Below are 15,035 nucleotides of genomic sequence, written 5' to 3' on the forward strand. Positions count from 1 at the left end.
AAGACGGGTATGAAAACGAAAACACTGTTCTGCAGTTCCTTCACACTGTCTTCCTGAAAATACGGGGGCTTACTATGCATGGTATTTAGCACTGACTGCTGTAAACCGGTCCCCGGACCAAGTTTAAACATCCTGAATAGCACGAAACCACAGATACTGCCGGCTCAATGAAGAGGTCTCAAAATCACCTTTCTTTAGTTTGACATGCTAGATACCATTTGGGAAACACTGGCCCGTATGCACAAGACAGACTAGCATACTGTAAGATTTTAGGTTACAAGGAAGGTATTATGTAGCTGTAGAAATTAATCTTAAGCTTAACATAGAGCAGGCCTCAAGGCAAGGTCAAAGGCTAATTCAAATGGTGTAAACCTAGTATCTTCCACAGCCACCACTTTTATTTGTATGATCTTATCTTCTCTAATTAAAAGGTTGGTGGTCTGCACTGAGGATGACACCTAGGTATAACTGGTTGGCACTCAGATCTTGATCATCCAGCCCTGGCTAACAAACATTGATTTTCTGCCCCAGTGGAAGTGATTTTATTCTGATGCATGCCATTTAAATTCATTTTACACAGCTGCTTAGCGTGGCTTGGCAAGGCAGAAGCAAACCAGTTTTCAATGTCTAAATGAGACTCCTGAGCTGATAAAGGATAGATCCTGTGGATTAACAGCTGAAGATAAATTTTACTCCCCTATTGATACTTGGCTACTGATTCCACAAGTTGACCTTGAAGGGGATCACAGCCAACCTGTACAGAAATACTGTTGAGTAACCATGACTCTGACACAACTATTTCATTTCCCTCTTAATTCTACATGGGTTTGTGTGTTTTACAGTAATAAAAATCTAACAGTCAAGAAAATGGGGTTGCAAAGCACCACTGTGAGACAAAAACACCAATGAGGGGAGAAAGAGGGTGCCTGGGGTCAGAAGGAGGAGGGATCTCGTTCCTTCTCAGTGATGAGGTTCTTCAGTTCCCTCTCAGGCACAAGGGAACGGAGCCATGCCAAAAGCCATGCAGGTGTGTGAGCAAAGTGACATGCAGATTTTCCTTGTAGTCACAGTGATGTTAGTAAAAAGAAAACAAAATACTAAAAAACGCTCTACGATGCAAGTATTTGTGTATCTTTCGCATGATTTTTATTTTCCTTCAGCAGCCAGGCAGCATGCTCATGGAAAGTTTAAAAAAACCTGCCAAGGTCCCACAGCAAGTCCAGTTTACATTGCTACCTACCTGTACTGGTCAGGCTGGTGCATCAAGGGAGCCTGAGCACAGCCATAGCTGGGGTGCTGTGAAGAAAACATGGGGCATCTGCCAGCCCCAGCCTAGCTGGGATAAACAGGTGACCTAATGTATGGTGGCCTAAAGCAGAACCAAAGAACAGCCTCTTCAGATTTGTTCTGTATCCCAAATACGAATCACCGGCAAGTACATTCCTTCCATATGCAAGTATGGAGGACTTGCAGGAACAGAGAAAAGCCATTACGCTCTCTCCTCTACAGCTGACTTGAGATCAAAGAGATCAAAGAGAACAGTGTGCTTGCAACCCCCAGCATCAGAGCGGTGTGACAGATTTTGCTCAATTTGCCTTGTATAAATGGCCCTTTTGCCAGTATTTGCCACAGAGATTTGATGACTGCTCAGCCCACTCAGCCCTTCCACAGGTGCTGGATCACTGGAATGGGCAGTATGTGATGGCAAGGCTCTGAAACAGTGTTTTGCCCATGCATAGCTGGAAACCACAAGCAGTTTAACAAAACTGACCTGGGAGGAAGGTCTGAGATAGGAGTGGTAAACATTTAACCTAGTTTTTGATCAAACACCACACACTATGCCTGAAGTGTAAGTTGAATCACAACCAAATACTTCTGGCTTAAGACAAAGTCTTTTCTTGCTCTAAAGGCCAACAAACATGAGCCCTTCCTTTCGTTACATGATTACAAAGAAAGTGTTCCTGCAGTTGCAGTGATGGCCCATTTATTCCTTTGTGCCTGACCCATCAGCTTCTAGCCTAAACCAGACAGACAGAAGCAGACTTTTGTAAATCCTACTAGACAGATCTGTTAAAACAACCAACACAAGCAAGAGATGGCTGGTTCACAGATATCTGCTAGAGCACAGTCTGCTTTAAGGGCACATGGTTCCATTTTACTGAACAAGAACATGAAGTACACTGAATTTACTGTTACTGTTTTAAAGTTTGTTATTCGTATCACTAGAAGGCACCTGCCTTAACGAAGTTGCAAAACAAGAAAGCAACAGATACAGGGACACATTAGCTTCCTATTTCTAGTTTATATTGTGTCTTGGAATTAGAGCAACTCTACTGTCCACAAACACTGGTCTTGAATGATAAATACTTGTATGTGTGTATGTGCTTCTGTGTATGCATACGCATAAATTAAAGCAAGATGCTTAATACACACACACACATGCTCACCAGAACAGTGCAACCAGCTTTGTGTAATTCTCACATGTAATGGAACTTCTTGTAACAGAAAAAGATAATAAATACACCAGGAGTTATTTCAGTCCAGGGAAATGTGGTAATTACTTAATCTGAAAAATTTCCCAGAAAATATGATTTCATTGCAAGTATTCAGGCATCTTAAGAATAACCACAGATAGAAAAGTGCCTTTGCCAAAATCCATGCACAAATGGTAACATGCAGTTATGCTGCCCAAAGGGGAGATACAAAGACAGATGATGGCTCCAACCTCTACCTTCCTGTTTGGAGGTTCTCTCTTATAGATGCATAAGTGGCAGTTATCAACTCCAGATAACTAATGATTGTTTTTATGCCTCCTTCTGCCTTTCCCCTCCAGCTGCTCCCCTCAGCACACCCTCCTCTCCCCCTCTGCCTGCCTGCTTAGGAACAAGAACATCCTGTAGAAGAGAACTGTCATCAGCACTGCTGCTCAGAACATGGGCAGTAAATGCAAGAGTTGATGGGAAGTTTCATAAGCTTCCTTACTTCCTGGCAGGGACAAGCTGCCAAGGACATGTTGGCCCTCTCTCTGCCGGAGATAAAAAAAAATATATCCAGCTAATCAATTTTAAGTTGCAGAGGGCTTGTTTTCTACTCCTAATGTCACTGCAACCTTGTGAGCTTTCCTAAAGCCTACAGTGCCAAGAAACAAACTGGAAGTGGCTGTCATCTCCACTGTCACAGCTGCTTTCCAAGAGGATAATTCAAACACATGATAGCATGCTTTCCCCTTAAGTTTTAGGAAAAGTATTCTTCCACACACCATCTCCTCCGGAGAGGAGAGCACAAACAGAACATGTATAAATGCATATGCATGCACCTATACAGTGCTGTTACTTCAGAAATGGTAAGAATAACATTCCTACTCATTTAAGCTCCTTTCACCTGGACGCATACCTGCTCTGAGCGGAGTTTGCAGCAGCCTGCATCACTGCAGCAGCTGCCTCCTGTGCCTTACGGTTCACAGTTGGCATGGGTGGGCCCATCCCTGGGCCTCCCTGCTGAGACATGCCAGGAGAATTGGGGGTCATACTGCTCATGTTTCCAGGAAATGGTCTGCTCTGCATCCCGGCTGACGGCATCCGTCCCAGGGGCATGGTACCGCAAGGCTGGCTTGGCCCCTGTCCATGCATCTGACTGTTGGCATTTATACCCATGCCGGGTCCCGGGCCACTGTAACTTGTGTTGGGCACACCGCTGTACGTCGGTGGTCTGGAGTAGTTTCCTGAACAAAATGATAAAAAGCACAGAGAAAAACATTAAACGTTTGAGCAAGTATTTCTATTTAGGAAGTTAGCAGCTGCAGAGCTTAGACATGTGAACTAAAGTGAACCACGCTGGCCTCGAAGTCAGGACAGCTTTTTCGCCGTGAGGACAGACAAGCAGCAGAACAGGCTGCCCAGGGAGGTTGTGCAGACCCCTTCCTTGGTGGTTTTCAAGACCAGTCGGATAAAGCCATGAGTAACCTGCTCTGATCTTGTATCTGACCCTGATTTGAATACAAGGTCAGCCAAGAACAACTCCTGTGCACTCTTCCAACCTGAATGATCCTATGTACCTGATTTTCATGTACCCTCAAACATTTTCTGCCTAATATATGTAATGAGATAACAGCCAATAAAGAAAAGTGCTGCCTCTGGAGGGTTAACAACATAGCACACAATACAAAACTGCCTTATGCAGTAAAGAGAAATGTGGCATGTAAAAAACCCATTACATAAGCTCAAGGGAGAATCTTATTTTTGTAATTTCATGTTCTCATTCTTCATCTTTCTGCAATTTCAGCAACAGGCTAGTCTCACCAGCTTCCTGAACCTAACAGTTCTGCCCGTTTGTGTCAGAGATGCTTTGGCATGGACTGGTGAGGACAGCTGCCAGGCCCCGAGAAACATCCCCACTCCCTCCTGCCCTACCCTGCCTTCCTGGTAAATTCAATGTTTGGCTACGCCAGCAGAAGGGGTGGTAGCTTACAGCGCGCCTCCTCTGGGAAAACGAGTATTACAAGGGTCATCAGCAACAGTACAAAGATGCTAATACAAACAGGTGTCTTACGAAGGATGGCATGAAAACCTGGCTGACCACAATTTATGCTGTCAGTGGAGCAAACTGCTCCACTTGTAGCAGCCTAACTCATTTGAGTGCAAATTTTCCTATCATGTTGAAAGCTCAAGAAAAAGCAAGTGTACGGCATTCAGTGTTACAGAAACAAACCCAAGCAGCATGAGAGAGAGGAAAAAAAAGGTAAAGATGTGACAGAAAAGTATTTTAGGAAACGGATCACATTACTTCAGTCATCAGTTTTGACTTGTCTTTATTTCCATCTCATCCAGATTAGTGGAAACACGACCCGATCCCTCCCTGTGGGATGCCACAGAGCAGAGTTTCCCAACTACTCTCAGATATTCCCACGCTCGTTCAAAGGCAGCAGCCCTTGGACTCTTCCTCTGAGCATGGAGATCAGCCATGTCTCTCCTCAGGCCTCAGCTACCAGGCAGAGGAGTTGGTGGCATGCAACTCCTGTTTATAGTTAAAATAAATATATTCATCCATCATCTGAATGCACACATAATTAATTCATATGCTCCTGCTGCTGTGCTTTGGCTAATCCTCCCCTCCTCCCCACCCGGTAACTGACTCACTCTGCTACAAGTCCTCCTCAGCAAGAACACATGCAATCTACGCTTCCCAAGGAAACGGACCAACAATTCTCTTCTGTTTTAGAAACCAAGTTTCTGCCTGGGGGTCTTCACAGAAGGATCCCCAATATGTGGTTCAACGGAGATGAAAGGCTCCAGATTCAGCTTTATGCTGCCTTCAGACTGCCCTGTCACTCCTCCTCTTTCTCTAGGCTCGGCTGCTGGCAGATGAGTATTTTCTGTTCAGCCAGCCATCGCCCCTAGCCACAGTTCTGGTTGCTGAGACCTGCTCAAGCCACACTTCTGATCCAACATATGTGACCACAGACTGAAGGCTTCACTGGTTTCATGCTCTGCTCAGTGTTCAAGGTGTAACACACAACTCGGATGTTGCTCTGGTTTTCCAGTTGTTTTGTGCAAGAAAAATTCAATGCAGCAAGATGGTGTGTATGTGTGCTCAAAGACTACGCACAGCCTGTTAACACATTTTATGTACATGCTATTAGTAACACTGCTTCCCAAAGTGAAGCAAATTCCCTCCCTGGACTGGCAGACCTGATATCCATAATCACTGGGAGCTACTGTCAGTCCAATTTACATAAAGCCAATTTGTTTTGTCATTTAGGGTCTACAAAGTACGATTCAGCAGCATGCTTGGAGGAGCAAACACCAACGCTATATACTATTGCTGTTTTGATGCTATTTTGAATTGGGACAAAAAAATCTCTTCTTTTGTGCTTTGGCTTCTCCAGCGTAAGCAAAACACAGAAAAAACAGTGGAATCTTCTCCATAAAAATATGTGGCTCAGTGAAAATAATCCTAATCATTCATCTCCAGGGATACACGTCCAAGAGCACGGGGAAGTGGTATCTCTTCAGTAAAGAGAACAAGTGTCAATGTTTTTTCCATGTTTTTTTTTCCCCCTAAGCATTTCCTCAATACCTCAAGTACTAGCTATTCTTATACCTTTCCCAGACCACAAAAAGAAAGGCAAAATAAAAGCCAAACAAAATACAAGAGGAACTGCCAGGAATGAGGAGTGCAATCTTATTTCCATGTTTCTCTAATAGATTAGTAATTTGTTGGCAGTGGCTTTGACAGAAAACAGATGGATGCAGCATTAAACACAATGAATGCAGCAGATGCTAGGCCAGCCCACATCAGCTGGACGTGTCAGGCAGCCAAGTCCAAGAGCCCACACTTTTCAAGTGGGTACAAGCCTGGCAAAAGCGGCTGTACAATATTACTGAACAACTCCTCCCCTCCATATCCAAGGGATTTTTTATGCCGACTCCCCCTTGGCAGAATAGAATTATACCCAGAGAGATGACATCTCAAAAGCATGAGAAAAACCAAAGCAGTAACTGGAATCAGGAAGAAATAAAAAAGTGTAATGAAGATAAAATATAAAAAAAAACCCTACTAACAACCTGCCAAAGACAGATGTTCATACTCACTGCTGAAACTCTAGTCCACTTTGTCCAGGTTTGCTGAACAAAGTGCTCTGATATCTTGCCATTTCTAGGCAAGCGGGAAAGAGGGAAATTTGAGAACTACCTGTTAGTTTTGCTCTCTGCTTAGAGACGTAGGTGAGATTCACAGTATTAAAAACAGTATCTTAAAATAATTTTATATTTTTTTAAATATGCACTTAACCATCAAGTTTTTCTTGTACAGACAATTTAAATGTATTGTTCTGAATTCCTGTGAAACTATTTTACCTAGGGGACTTCAGTAGATACAGTTGATATTTCAAGCCTTAACAACAGGCTGTTGCATATGTGGGTCTGGATTTGGAGGTCCAGACTCTCAAGATACTTAAGGTATCTCATCCTTAAGACGCCACCACTTCAATTGAAATCTAGGATTAACATCAGTGGGAGCTAGACAGCAAAGTGGTTTTTTGTTACAAAGCACAAATAATTCATATTGCTTTACCACGAATGAAAGGCGGTTTAACTTACTGTGAAATTCTAGGGTTATGGTTCAAACATAGTAGTAGTTTCTCTTTGTTACACCCAAACAGAACAGTTTACTGCTGAATCAAGTAGGAAAAGTCAGGAGACAGGATGCATGTCTGACACGTTTTACTGATCCACAGGAAGTTTTTCTTTGCCTCAGTCTTAAAAAGACCCAACTGACTACAGGATCTGACTGCTCTACAGAGTGCACTTGAGGGACATTTTGCTGTGGCAGCATTTTGATGCTCGGGTCATAGACCAGAGCTTCATTAGCCCCCCAGCTAGATACTGTCCAAATATAAACCAAAGAGACTGTTTCCATCACTAACAACTTCCATCCTTGCTCTGCTTTTTTTTAATTCTTGGGACAGGAAAATGCTGGGATTTAATACAAAATTAAAACTGATGTTCTGTACTCCATGCTCCTGTGTTGTATCACAGACACACAGAAGTGTGGAGCCAAAGCCATTTTTTATTTTTGTAAGAAATGGTTTCACAGGATTGGACTAGGTCCCCAGTAAAGAACTACTTCCTGGGAAAATATATTCTACTCTTATTATAGACCTAAGTGTCACGTAAACACATGAAACCCAAATAAATCAACCATATGCATGAAATGGATCATTCTGCTCTCACGATCTGGGGGCTAATTCCTCCAACCCAAATTTACTGGTATAGTCTTTATTATGGTGAGCAATTCCACTGCATAGAAAAGACACTAGCCTCGAGCAATGGTTTTCAGGACAGCACACAGTGAAATCCAGCATGCAAACTAAAAGCTAAATGTCACAGAATGCTTTGACGCATACATAAAAATACAACTAGTCCTGTCAAACTTAGCCTATGCCTAAGTTTGGAGGAAGGCCTATGTGAACAAAACACAGAAAGCCAATAAAATCCCTGAGAATTATTTTACTTTAATAATTTAAGAACTTGATTGCAACCCAGGTAATTTTTAATATATTTGGGTTTTTGCCAATAAAAGGCAAATGGGATAACAATATAATATATTCATCATTGCTGGCACATAATTGTGCTTTGGAAGAGGGTATGTTAAGAGTTGCAATTAGATTACTTTCATTAAAAATAAAAAATGCTATCAAAAACTTAAATTTGGGTAAATACATGACTTCAAAATATCACCATCTTCATCCCCAGATTTTCTGAATGGTCACAATAGCCTGGTGAAAAGGTAGCATTCTTCTGCTCTAATTGTTACCTGTAGAGCTGGAAGTCTGCAGGCCCCTAATTTTATGATGACCAGTAAACAGGATCACTGGTACTCTCCAAGAACTGGCAGAAGAACACGCTTTTCATCCATCACACTATTCACCAGACCTTTCTGAAACGGCCTGTTAATGACAATGATGCTCATTTTCTTCCTGCCCCTCAAGTTCACTTTTTAATAGCCATTTCTTCCTGACCGCGACCCGTAAAATCATTACATAGGCACTTTCATCTTCAGAGGGAGGAAAAGAACTGCTGAACTCAAGCAAAAAAGAAAGTAGTATTCGGCATGTTACTTAAATGCATTGATTTAGTACAAAAACCTTTCCATTCAATCAGTGTGGATGGCTAATGTTTTACTGCACTTGACACCCACTATTCCCATGGTTCGGAATCTCAGCAGCAGCAGTACAGCTGGAAGTCAGGATAGCACATCATAAATCCACTGGATTTTTACCAGTTAAGCTAGTTGCTCACTGTGCAGATAAAAATAAGCACTTGGACAGCATTTTATGGCCACAAAATGCTTTCCAAATAAAAGGAAAGCACAGTCAACTGGAGTTAGGTAATTAATCTTCACACATGACTATGAGGCATTACTACCCCCATTTTACAGTTAAGGAAAGCGAAGCAGAGAAATGAATCTACTTGCCTAAGTTGAAAGATGATGTAAAAGGCTGAGCCAAAATTAGAAACTGGGAAATCTTGGCTTGTAGTCCTGTGCGCAGAACACAACAAACGCTACCCAAAGATGAAACAGAAAGGAACATTGCACAGGGCAGCAAGGCTCCCTGCAAACAAACATCAGAACTAGTTCTCAGAAACTCCTTGCTAGCACAGGCAAGCCATCAAGCCCTTCAAGATTTTCTCATCGCTGCCTCCAGTCCTTTTTGAAGATTTTAAGAAAGCAAGCAATAGTAGGAAGTGCTGAAATAGCTTCTTTATGTACCTCTAAAGAAAATGCTGCCCCTCATACATTCTGTGGCTTGACATCAACTTCATTAACCCCTAAACAGATGCATCTTTATTAAGGTTATCCATTAAAGGCAAAACAATAGACAAGCTCAAGGTTGTCCAGGGGCAGAAACGGTGTATTCTGTTTTTTGCTTTAGTCCTCCAACAACTCTGTCAAACAAGCAAAATAAAAGGAACTGTCTCTCTCAGTCTGAAGGGTTAGTTAAGATTCACAAACCTTATGCATTAGAGCTCAATATTATATTTTCACAGTAGCCACTGTAGTATTATGCTCGTTAGAAGACTTTAACCCTCACAGTCACCATGCAATTCTAAACTGGCCCTGGGATTTTATCTAAGAAAAGAAGTCCTATTCTGGGGTCTGTGTTGTGACCCTTATTCCATGCTTGGTCAAACACGGCCTCATTGCAGAGATGACATGCTTGGGCTCCCAAACAATGGTCCTGGCAAAGCAACAGATTCATCATTTCCTTCCCCAATTTAAGGTCACTATTTTTATACAGAGAAAGGTGCTAATAACAGAAGCAGCTTCTTCCACAAGGTACAGCTCTACCTCTGGATGACAGTTTTGTTTGTTTAGTGGGGTTTTTTTGGGGTTTTTTTGTGTTTTTTTTTAGGGAGGGCATTGTGTGTGTGTTTCTTGGGTTTTTTTTGGTTTTGTATTTAAAAAATCACAAACCTACCTACCTACCTACACAACACATATAATTTACAAATATATATAAATTATCATACGTAATGCCAGAAAGCGTTTTACCTTGTGGTCCATACTGGCTCATCTGAGGCCCATAAGTACCACTTGAATTACTCTGCTGAAAGCTACCAATTCCAGGATGCACTTGGCCTCCAGGCGAGGGGTGTGGTGACATGGAAGGTCCAGTTTGCTGAGGTCCATACTGTGACATCTGGGGGTTCCTCTGTATGCCTGCCATAAAACCTAAAGAGAAAAAAGCGCCAAAGCAAAAATTAGTATTGAGGTAACTATTTAAGAAATCTTTGACATTAAAAAACCTCAACCCCTTTTAGTAATTTTCATACTAAAGATACCTAGGAAAATGCTATTGTTCATACAAACGGAAACAAATGCATCTCCAAGTCAGCAAAGCTGTCTCAACAACAAAAACCTCTACACAAGACTCAAAAACTTTTACTTGTAAAAGAAAGACAGGGCAGACTTTCTTGGTTACAAATGGCTGCTGATTTTAAAATTAAAACCATCTTTAGGAAAAAAAATTAAATGCAATTATCTGCATACCTATTAAGTAGTAGGGAATTTGCCTGATGGCTTATGGTGGAAGTATAATAACTTACAAAATTTTATGTTGCTACCAAAGTGCATAAATTCAGCACACAGAAATCCACTGTAAATAATCCTATCGCCCACACACTCACCAGAGCTAAAATTTCCCTTTATGTGCAATCTAGTCATACCAGCCAGAAAAAAAAGTCCTTTTGGTCTGTATTTGTGCTCTAGGTCCTTCTTCTGGTCTGTCCCCAGCACACTTGTATTGCATTCTCTCCTTTTCCTCTTTTGTAAATGTATTAATGAATCCCATTTTAATTTAAGGTTCAACAAAAGACCTAGTGAAATGTTTTTTTAAAACACAGAAGCTTCATATAAAGGAAAAGAAACCAAGCTTATCAAATGGAAGAAGAGGGCTTTGTGGTGGGATCAGTTTTCATGAACCGGGAAAAAACCTGCAATCCTGCCCACAAAATGTTTATGCAGGGATGCTGGTTTTCTAACATTTTACCTTGAAAGGTTTTAGTGCTGTTTTCAATGTTGAAGAGGATGTGCTGAGAGGACAGTAAGGTTCTTTTTCTTATTTGTGGAGGAAATATGCTTTCTTTTCTATTCTGCTTGCATATTACATTTCATCTTCGCATTTCTCTGCTAGGCAAAATGAGAATGTACTGAAAGACAGCGTTTGTTCTGCTGCCACCAGCAGCCTGCAAAAGTGCACGAGCAAGTCTGCGTTTCGGCCCATCCTGCAACTAGTTCAGGCACCCACGCTTTGAGGTTGCAGCCAGCTGAAGCATTATTTATGAAAGGTGAGTGTTTGCGCTCCTCTCCATTAATTTTAGTAGCATGCATGTGGGGAAGTGTGAAGTCGAAAGCCAAGGGACACTTTGCCTGGCAACATTAATTACACTGTTCCTGACATGAAGGAGGGAATAGAGGTAAGGTAAGAGCAAAACCCCAACGGTGAGTGGACAACTGGAAGCTGCTGAAGGGAAGATCAGAAAAAGAAAAAAAGAGAAAAAGGGGAGAGAGAGGCAAGGACAAGCTGCGAAGAGGCAGAAATGGGTGACAGGAGGAGGGAGAGGTGGCAGGAGCATGACTCTCCCAAAGGACTGGGGTGTTCTCTCACTGGTTGGTATCGAACAACACACTGGCCTAATGCTCAATGTCTGAATTAATGGAGAGAGGTGGTTTTTCCTGAGTCACATACAGGACACATGATTAAACTTGTAACTGAAAATACTGAGGTGCTACGGCTCCCACAACCAGGTGGCTCAGGGATTTCTCTGTGGGGACCACAGCCCCAACAAGCATGTCTTGAACTCAAAAGAGTAGGTTTCTCATCCAAGCACTGCTGTTACTGACACAGTAACAGGTGACAGTGGGCAAATGACCTTTCTGTGGGTTGGCCTCCCCATTTGTACACTGGTGACAAAGTGCTGTATGAGAGGGGACAATATATGCAATGCAGAAATGAAAGGTGGTGTGTGCCTTACTAGAGCTTAAGTTTTGAGTCTAAACACATGAAACAGTTTTTGAGCACTCCACAAACCTATACTATATAGCGTACTTATCCATCCACTAAACCCCCTGTTGAGAGACAAGAAGCTCCATGCCACAGGTTGTAAAGAGAAAAACCAGGTGCTGAGACAATCTCACACCCCCTTGCGCCCCGTTCTTCTGTGCTCTGAACAGCTCAATCCATAATATGCTAAAACGCTAACAACTGCAAGGTTTAGCGGAATACACACAGAGTTTTCCTGACCTTTGTGCAAGCCCCGAGACAAGGGATTTGACCACACCTGAACTGCAAAGTCAGAGCCTGGCACCCACACTGGAGGGAGCCGGACCACAGGCGCTGGGCACACAGCACAGCAAATAACGAAAAGTGAAACAGTGGCTTGGAAACTGGTCCATCCTGGTTGGAAAACTCCACGCTTCTATAAAGGAAAACTTGTACAACCTTCTCCACTTAGCTTTATTTTGAAACAGACCCCTCAATTTTTAGAACAGTTCCACTCGGTGCACAAATCGTATTACAAAGCCTATGTCTTCTGCCGACAGTGCTGTAACTAATTTAGAAACCTAATACAATCGTATGTCTGTATGAAATAAATGCTCACATTCCTGACACACATACACCACATATATCACACTCGTGAGATCCATTTAAATGAAAAATTTTGTACTGGTCACACTAAGTTTTTTATTATAAAGATAGTAAAGTTACTCCTGGAACTAGCACAGAAGCGAGGCGTTTCTGTTCACTGTAGGCCTTTTAATCTATACGAGATAACTTTCCAAACATTGTGCTAACGATAAAAGGTTTTTCAGCAGACTTATTATCACAGGCAGTACTTTTCTTAACACCACAAGGATGGATGACACATTGAAAAGCTATTGTCCGTACTGGCCATAGTGATTTCCAGTAGTGTCACAGAGAGACTGCTGGTTGTTGAATCTCATGGCGAACGTGGACTGACGTCTAATGGAGAACATGCAGAATGTCAGTTTTAGCTAGCTCTGCTGTTGTCAGAAGAGGTCCTGAAGGGACTAGAGTAATAATTGAAATAAATGTTTCCACTCAAATCACCTCTTCTTCAGGAAACTTCTCCTAATCTGTTTCTGATGCTGTGGAGTAGACTGCATGGCTGTGTGTACAGTCATAAATAAAACACACCAGGACCATTCCCTGGCCTGGAGAGCGGTGTGGCATGCCTGTGTCCATCCAGCTAAACCTTCCCACTCAGTCTTGGTCATCTCATCTGTGTGACTCCTTCGCACAGTCCCTTGTGCTGCCTTATCCATGCCCTGGGCTGTGGCCCAGGGAGTGCTCACAGGCATAAGCCAAAACTATGCCGTGGAGCATGCCAGTAATTCAGCAGCATAGGTAATTGTTACGATAGATATAGAGGTAACAACAGATAACGCTCAAACTCATGCTCTGGCCTTAGTTTACAGAGATGCTGATTAACACAAGAATGAAACAGACTCCTTTAACAGCTTTTGGTGTTAGGCATGTGTTTCATTATCCCAGAAGGTCTGAGATCCCTCTCAAACGAGGTTGCCTTTGCTACCTTCTCTTGAGCACGGACAGGTGAAGAATTAAGGAAAAGGAAGCCAGAAATTCACAAAAACTATCTGTGCCATATTATCTTTTATCACTCTATGGCACATTGAAGCATGGCCTTAAAACAGGACATGTTCCAACACCCCTCCAGAGAGCAGAGGAGTGTCACTTCAGCTATAGATGCAATGAGAAGAAGAGGGTAAAATCAGGTCCTTACTGTGATCTGGATTCCATTACAACAGAGGGGTCTCATAATCTACCTCTGTGAGAGCTCAGTGAATGTTTGGAGATCAATGCATCAGTTTGAAGTGTTTCAAATATTTGCAGAAAGCTCAGATGTCTTAAAGAAAGACGGGGTTCCTGGTCAAGACGTAACATTCTTCATCATAAAGAGAAAACGACATCAATACTAGAAATCTTATCAGAAATGAAAGGGAGCAGCTGGTATACATTCATTTTTTCTTATTTACACACATTTTCCCTAGTGTTCAGCTTCATTTTATAACTGATACAAAAAAAAAAAAAAGAATCTTTCCAGAAAAATAGATCTGAGATAAAATTTGCTTTTGTGAGGAAGGGAGGTAGGATTACATTAGAGCTGCACTGGAGTAAAGGCAGTGAAGTGATTAAGCAGCCAGACTGTATTTGACATGTCAACCTCTGTGACAACAAGGTGGGGATTTTTGTCTTTCAAATAAACTGCTAGGGAACAGCTATGAGTTAAGACTTTAAAAATTGCAATGGCAACATGCTCATCAGTGAACAAATTACTCCCTTACTTTAATATTAGTGATAAAAGAGGTACAGATGATGCTTTACTTGCCGTCACAACAAGACATTACTTACCAAAAAAACACTTGAGTTGATTTTGGCAAACTAAGCTATTTCAGGAGTAGCTGAATAAAGTGAGCCTGCCAGAAGTATTCTCCTTTTTAGTTATTTTTTATACTACATTTACGTACCTTAAGAATAGTTGTCTTTATTAAAATCCCATTTACATTGTAGAGTCATCCTTGCATTTTTTTTAGTTCTAAATGAAACAGTAGCAATACTATTAGCAATTAGGACACCGTAACTATAATAAATGTTCAAAAAGAACGTGCATATAAGTTTTAAAAATGGTCAGGTAGTAGCATATTTTTCATCTTTCTTTTTAGCAAAATACAGGAAAAAAGATAAACCAGGTAATGCTTGTGATAGAAGTGTTTCTGCTCCTCTGATAAAGACAAAAATGAAGCTTCTGTTGTCCGCTACAGTACAAACATCTGGTAATATACATCACACAGCTAATACCATTTCATGATGCCTTTGTAAAAACATTTAATTTTTTTTTCCTTTATGCATATGTATATGCAAAACTTCATGGAATTATGCACTAAGGTTGTCTTAATTACATTCGTACACTGACCAATACAAAATCATCCAT

The 15,035-nt window shown here is 41.7% G+C and overlaps 1 protein-coding gene across 10 annotated transcripts in view; it reads right to left on the reverse strand.

Annotated features, from left to right (window-relative positions):
* Positions 1 to 15,035, reverse strand: part of ARID1B (AT-rich interaction domain 1B) — a 335,724-nt gene that overhangs the window by 57,294 nt on the left and 263,395 nt on the right. For all 10 annotated transcript variants that reach the window (XM_037392407.1, XM_037392406.1, XM_037392403.1 and 7 more), the window contains 2 exons: positions 10,054 to 10,233; positions 3,394 to 3,721 (listed from right to left, as the gene is read on the reverse strand). In XM_037392407.1, coding sequence (XP_037248304.1) covers positions 3,394 to 3,721; positions 10,054 to 10,233 — 508 coding nt within the window. The remainder of the gene's footprint in view (positions 1 to 3,393; positions 3,722 to 10,053; positions 10,234 to 15,035) is intronic.

This window comes from Falco rusticolus, chromosome 6, assembly GCF_015220075.1.
Source record: "Falco rusticolus isolate bFalRus1 chromosome 6, bFalRus1.pri, whole genome shotgun sequence".
In the NCBI taxonomy this organism is placed as follows: domain Eukaryota; kingdom Metazoa; phylum Chordata; class Aves; order Falconiformes; family Falconidae; genus Falco; species Falco rusticolus.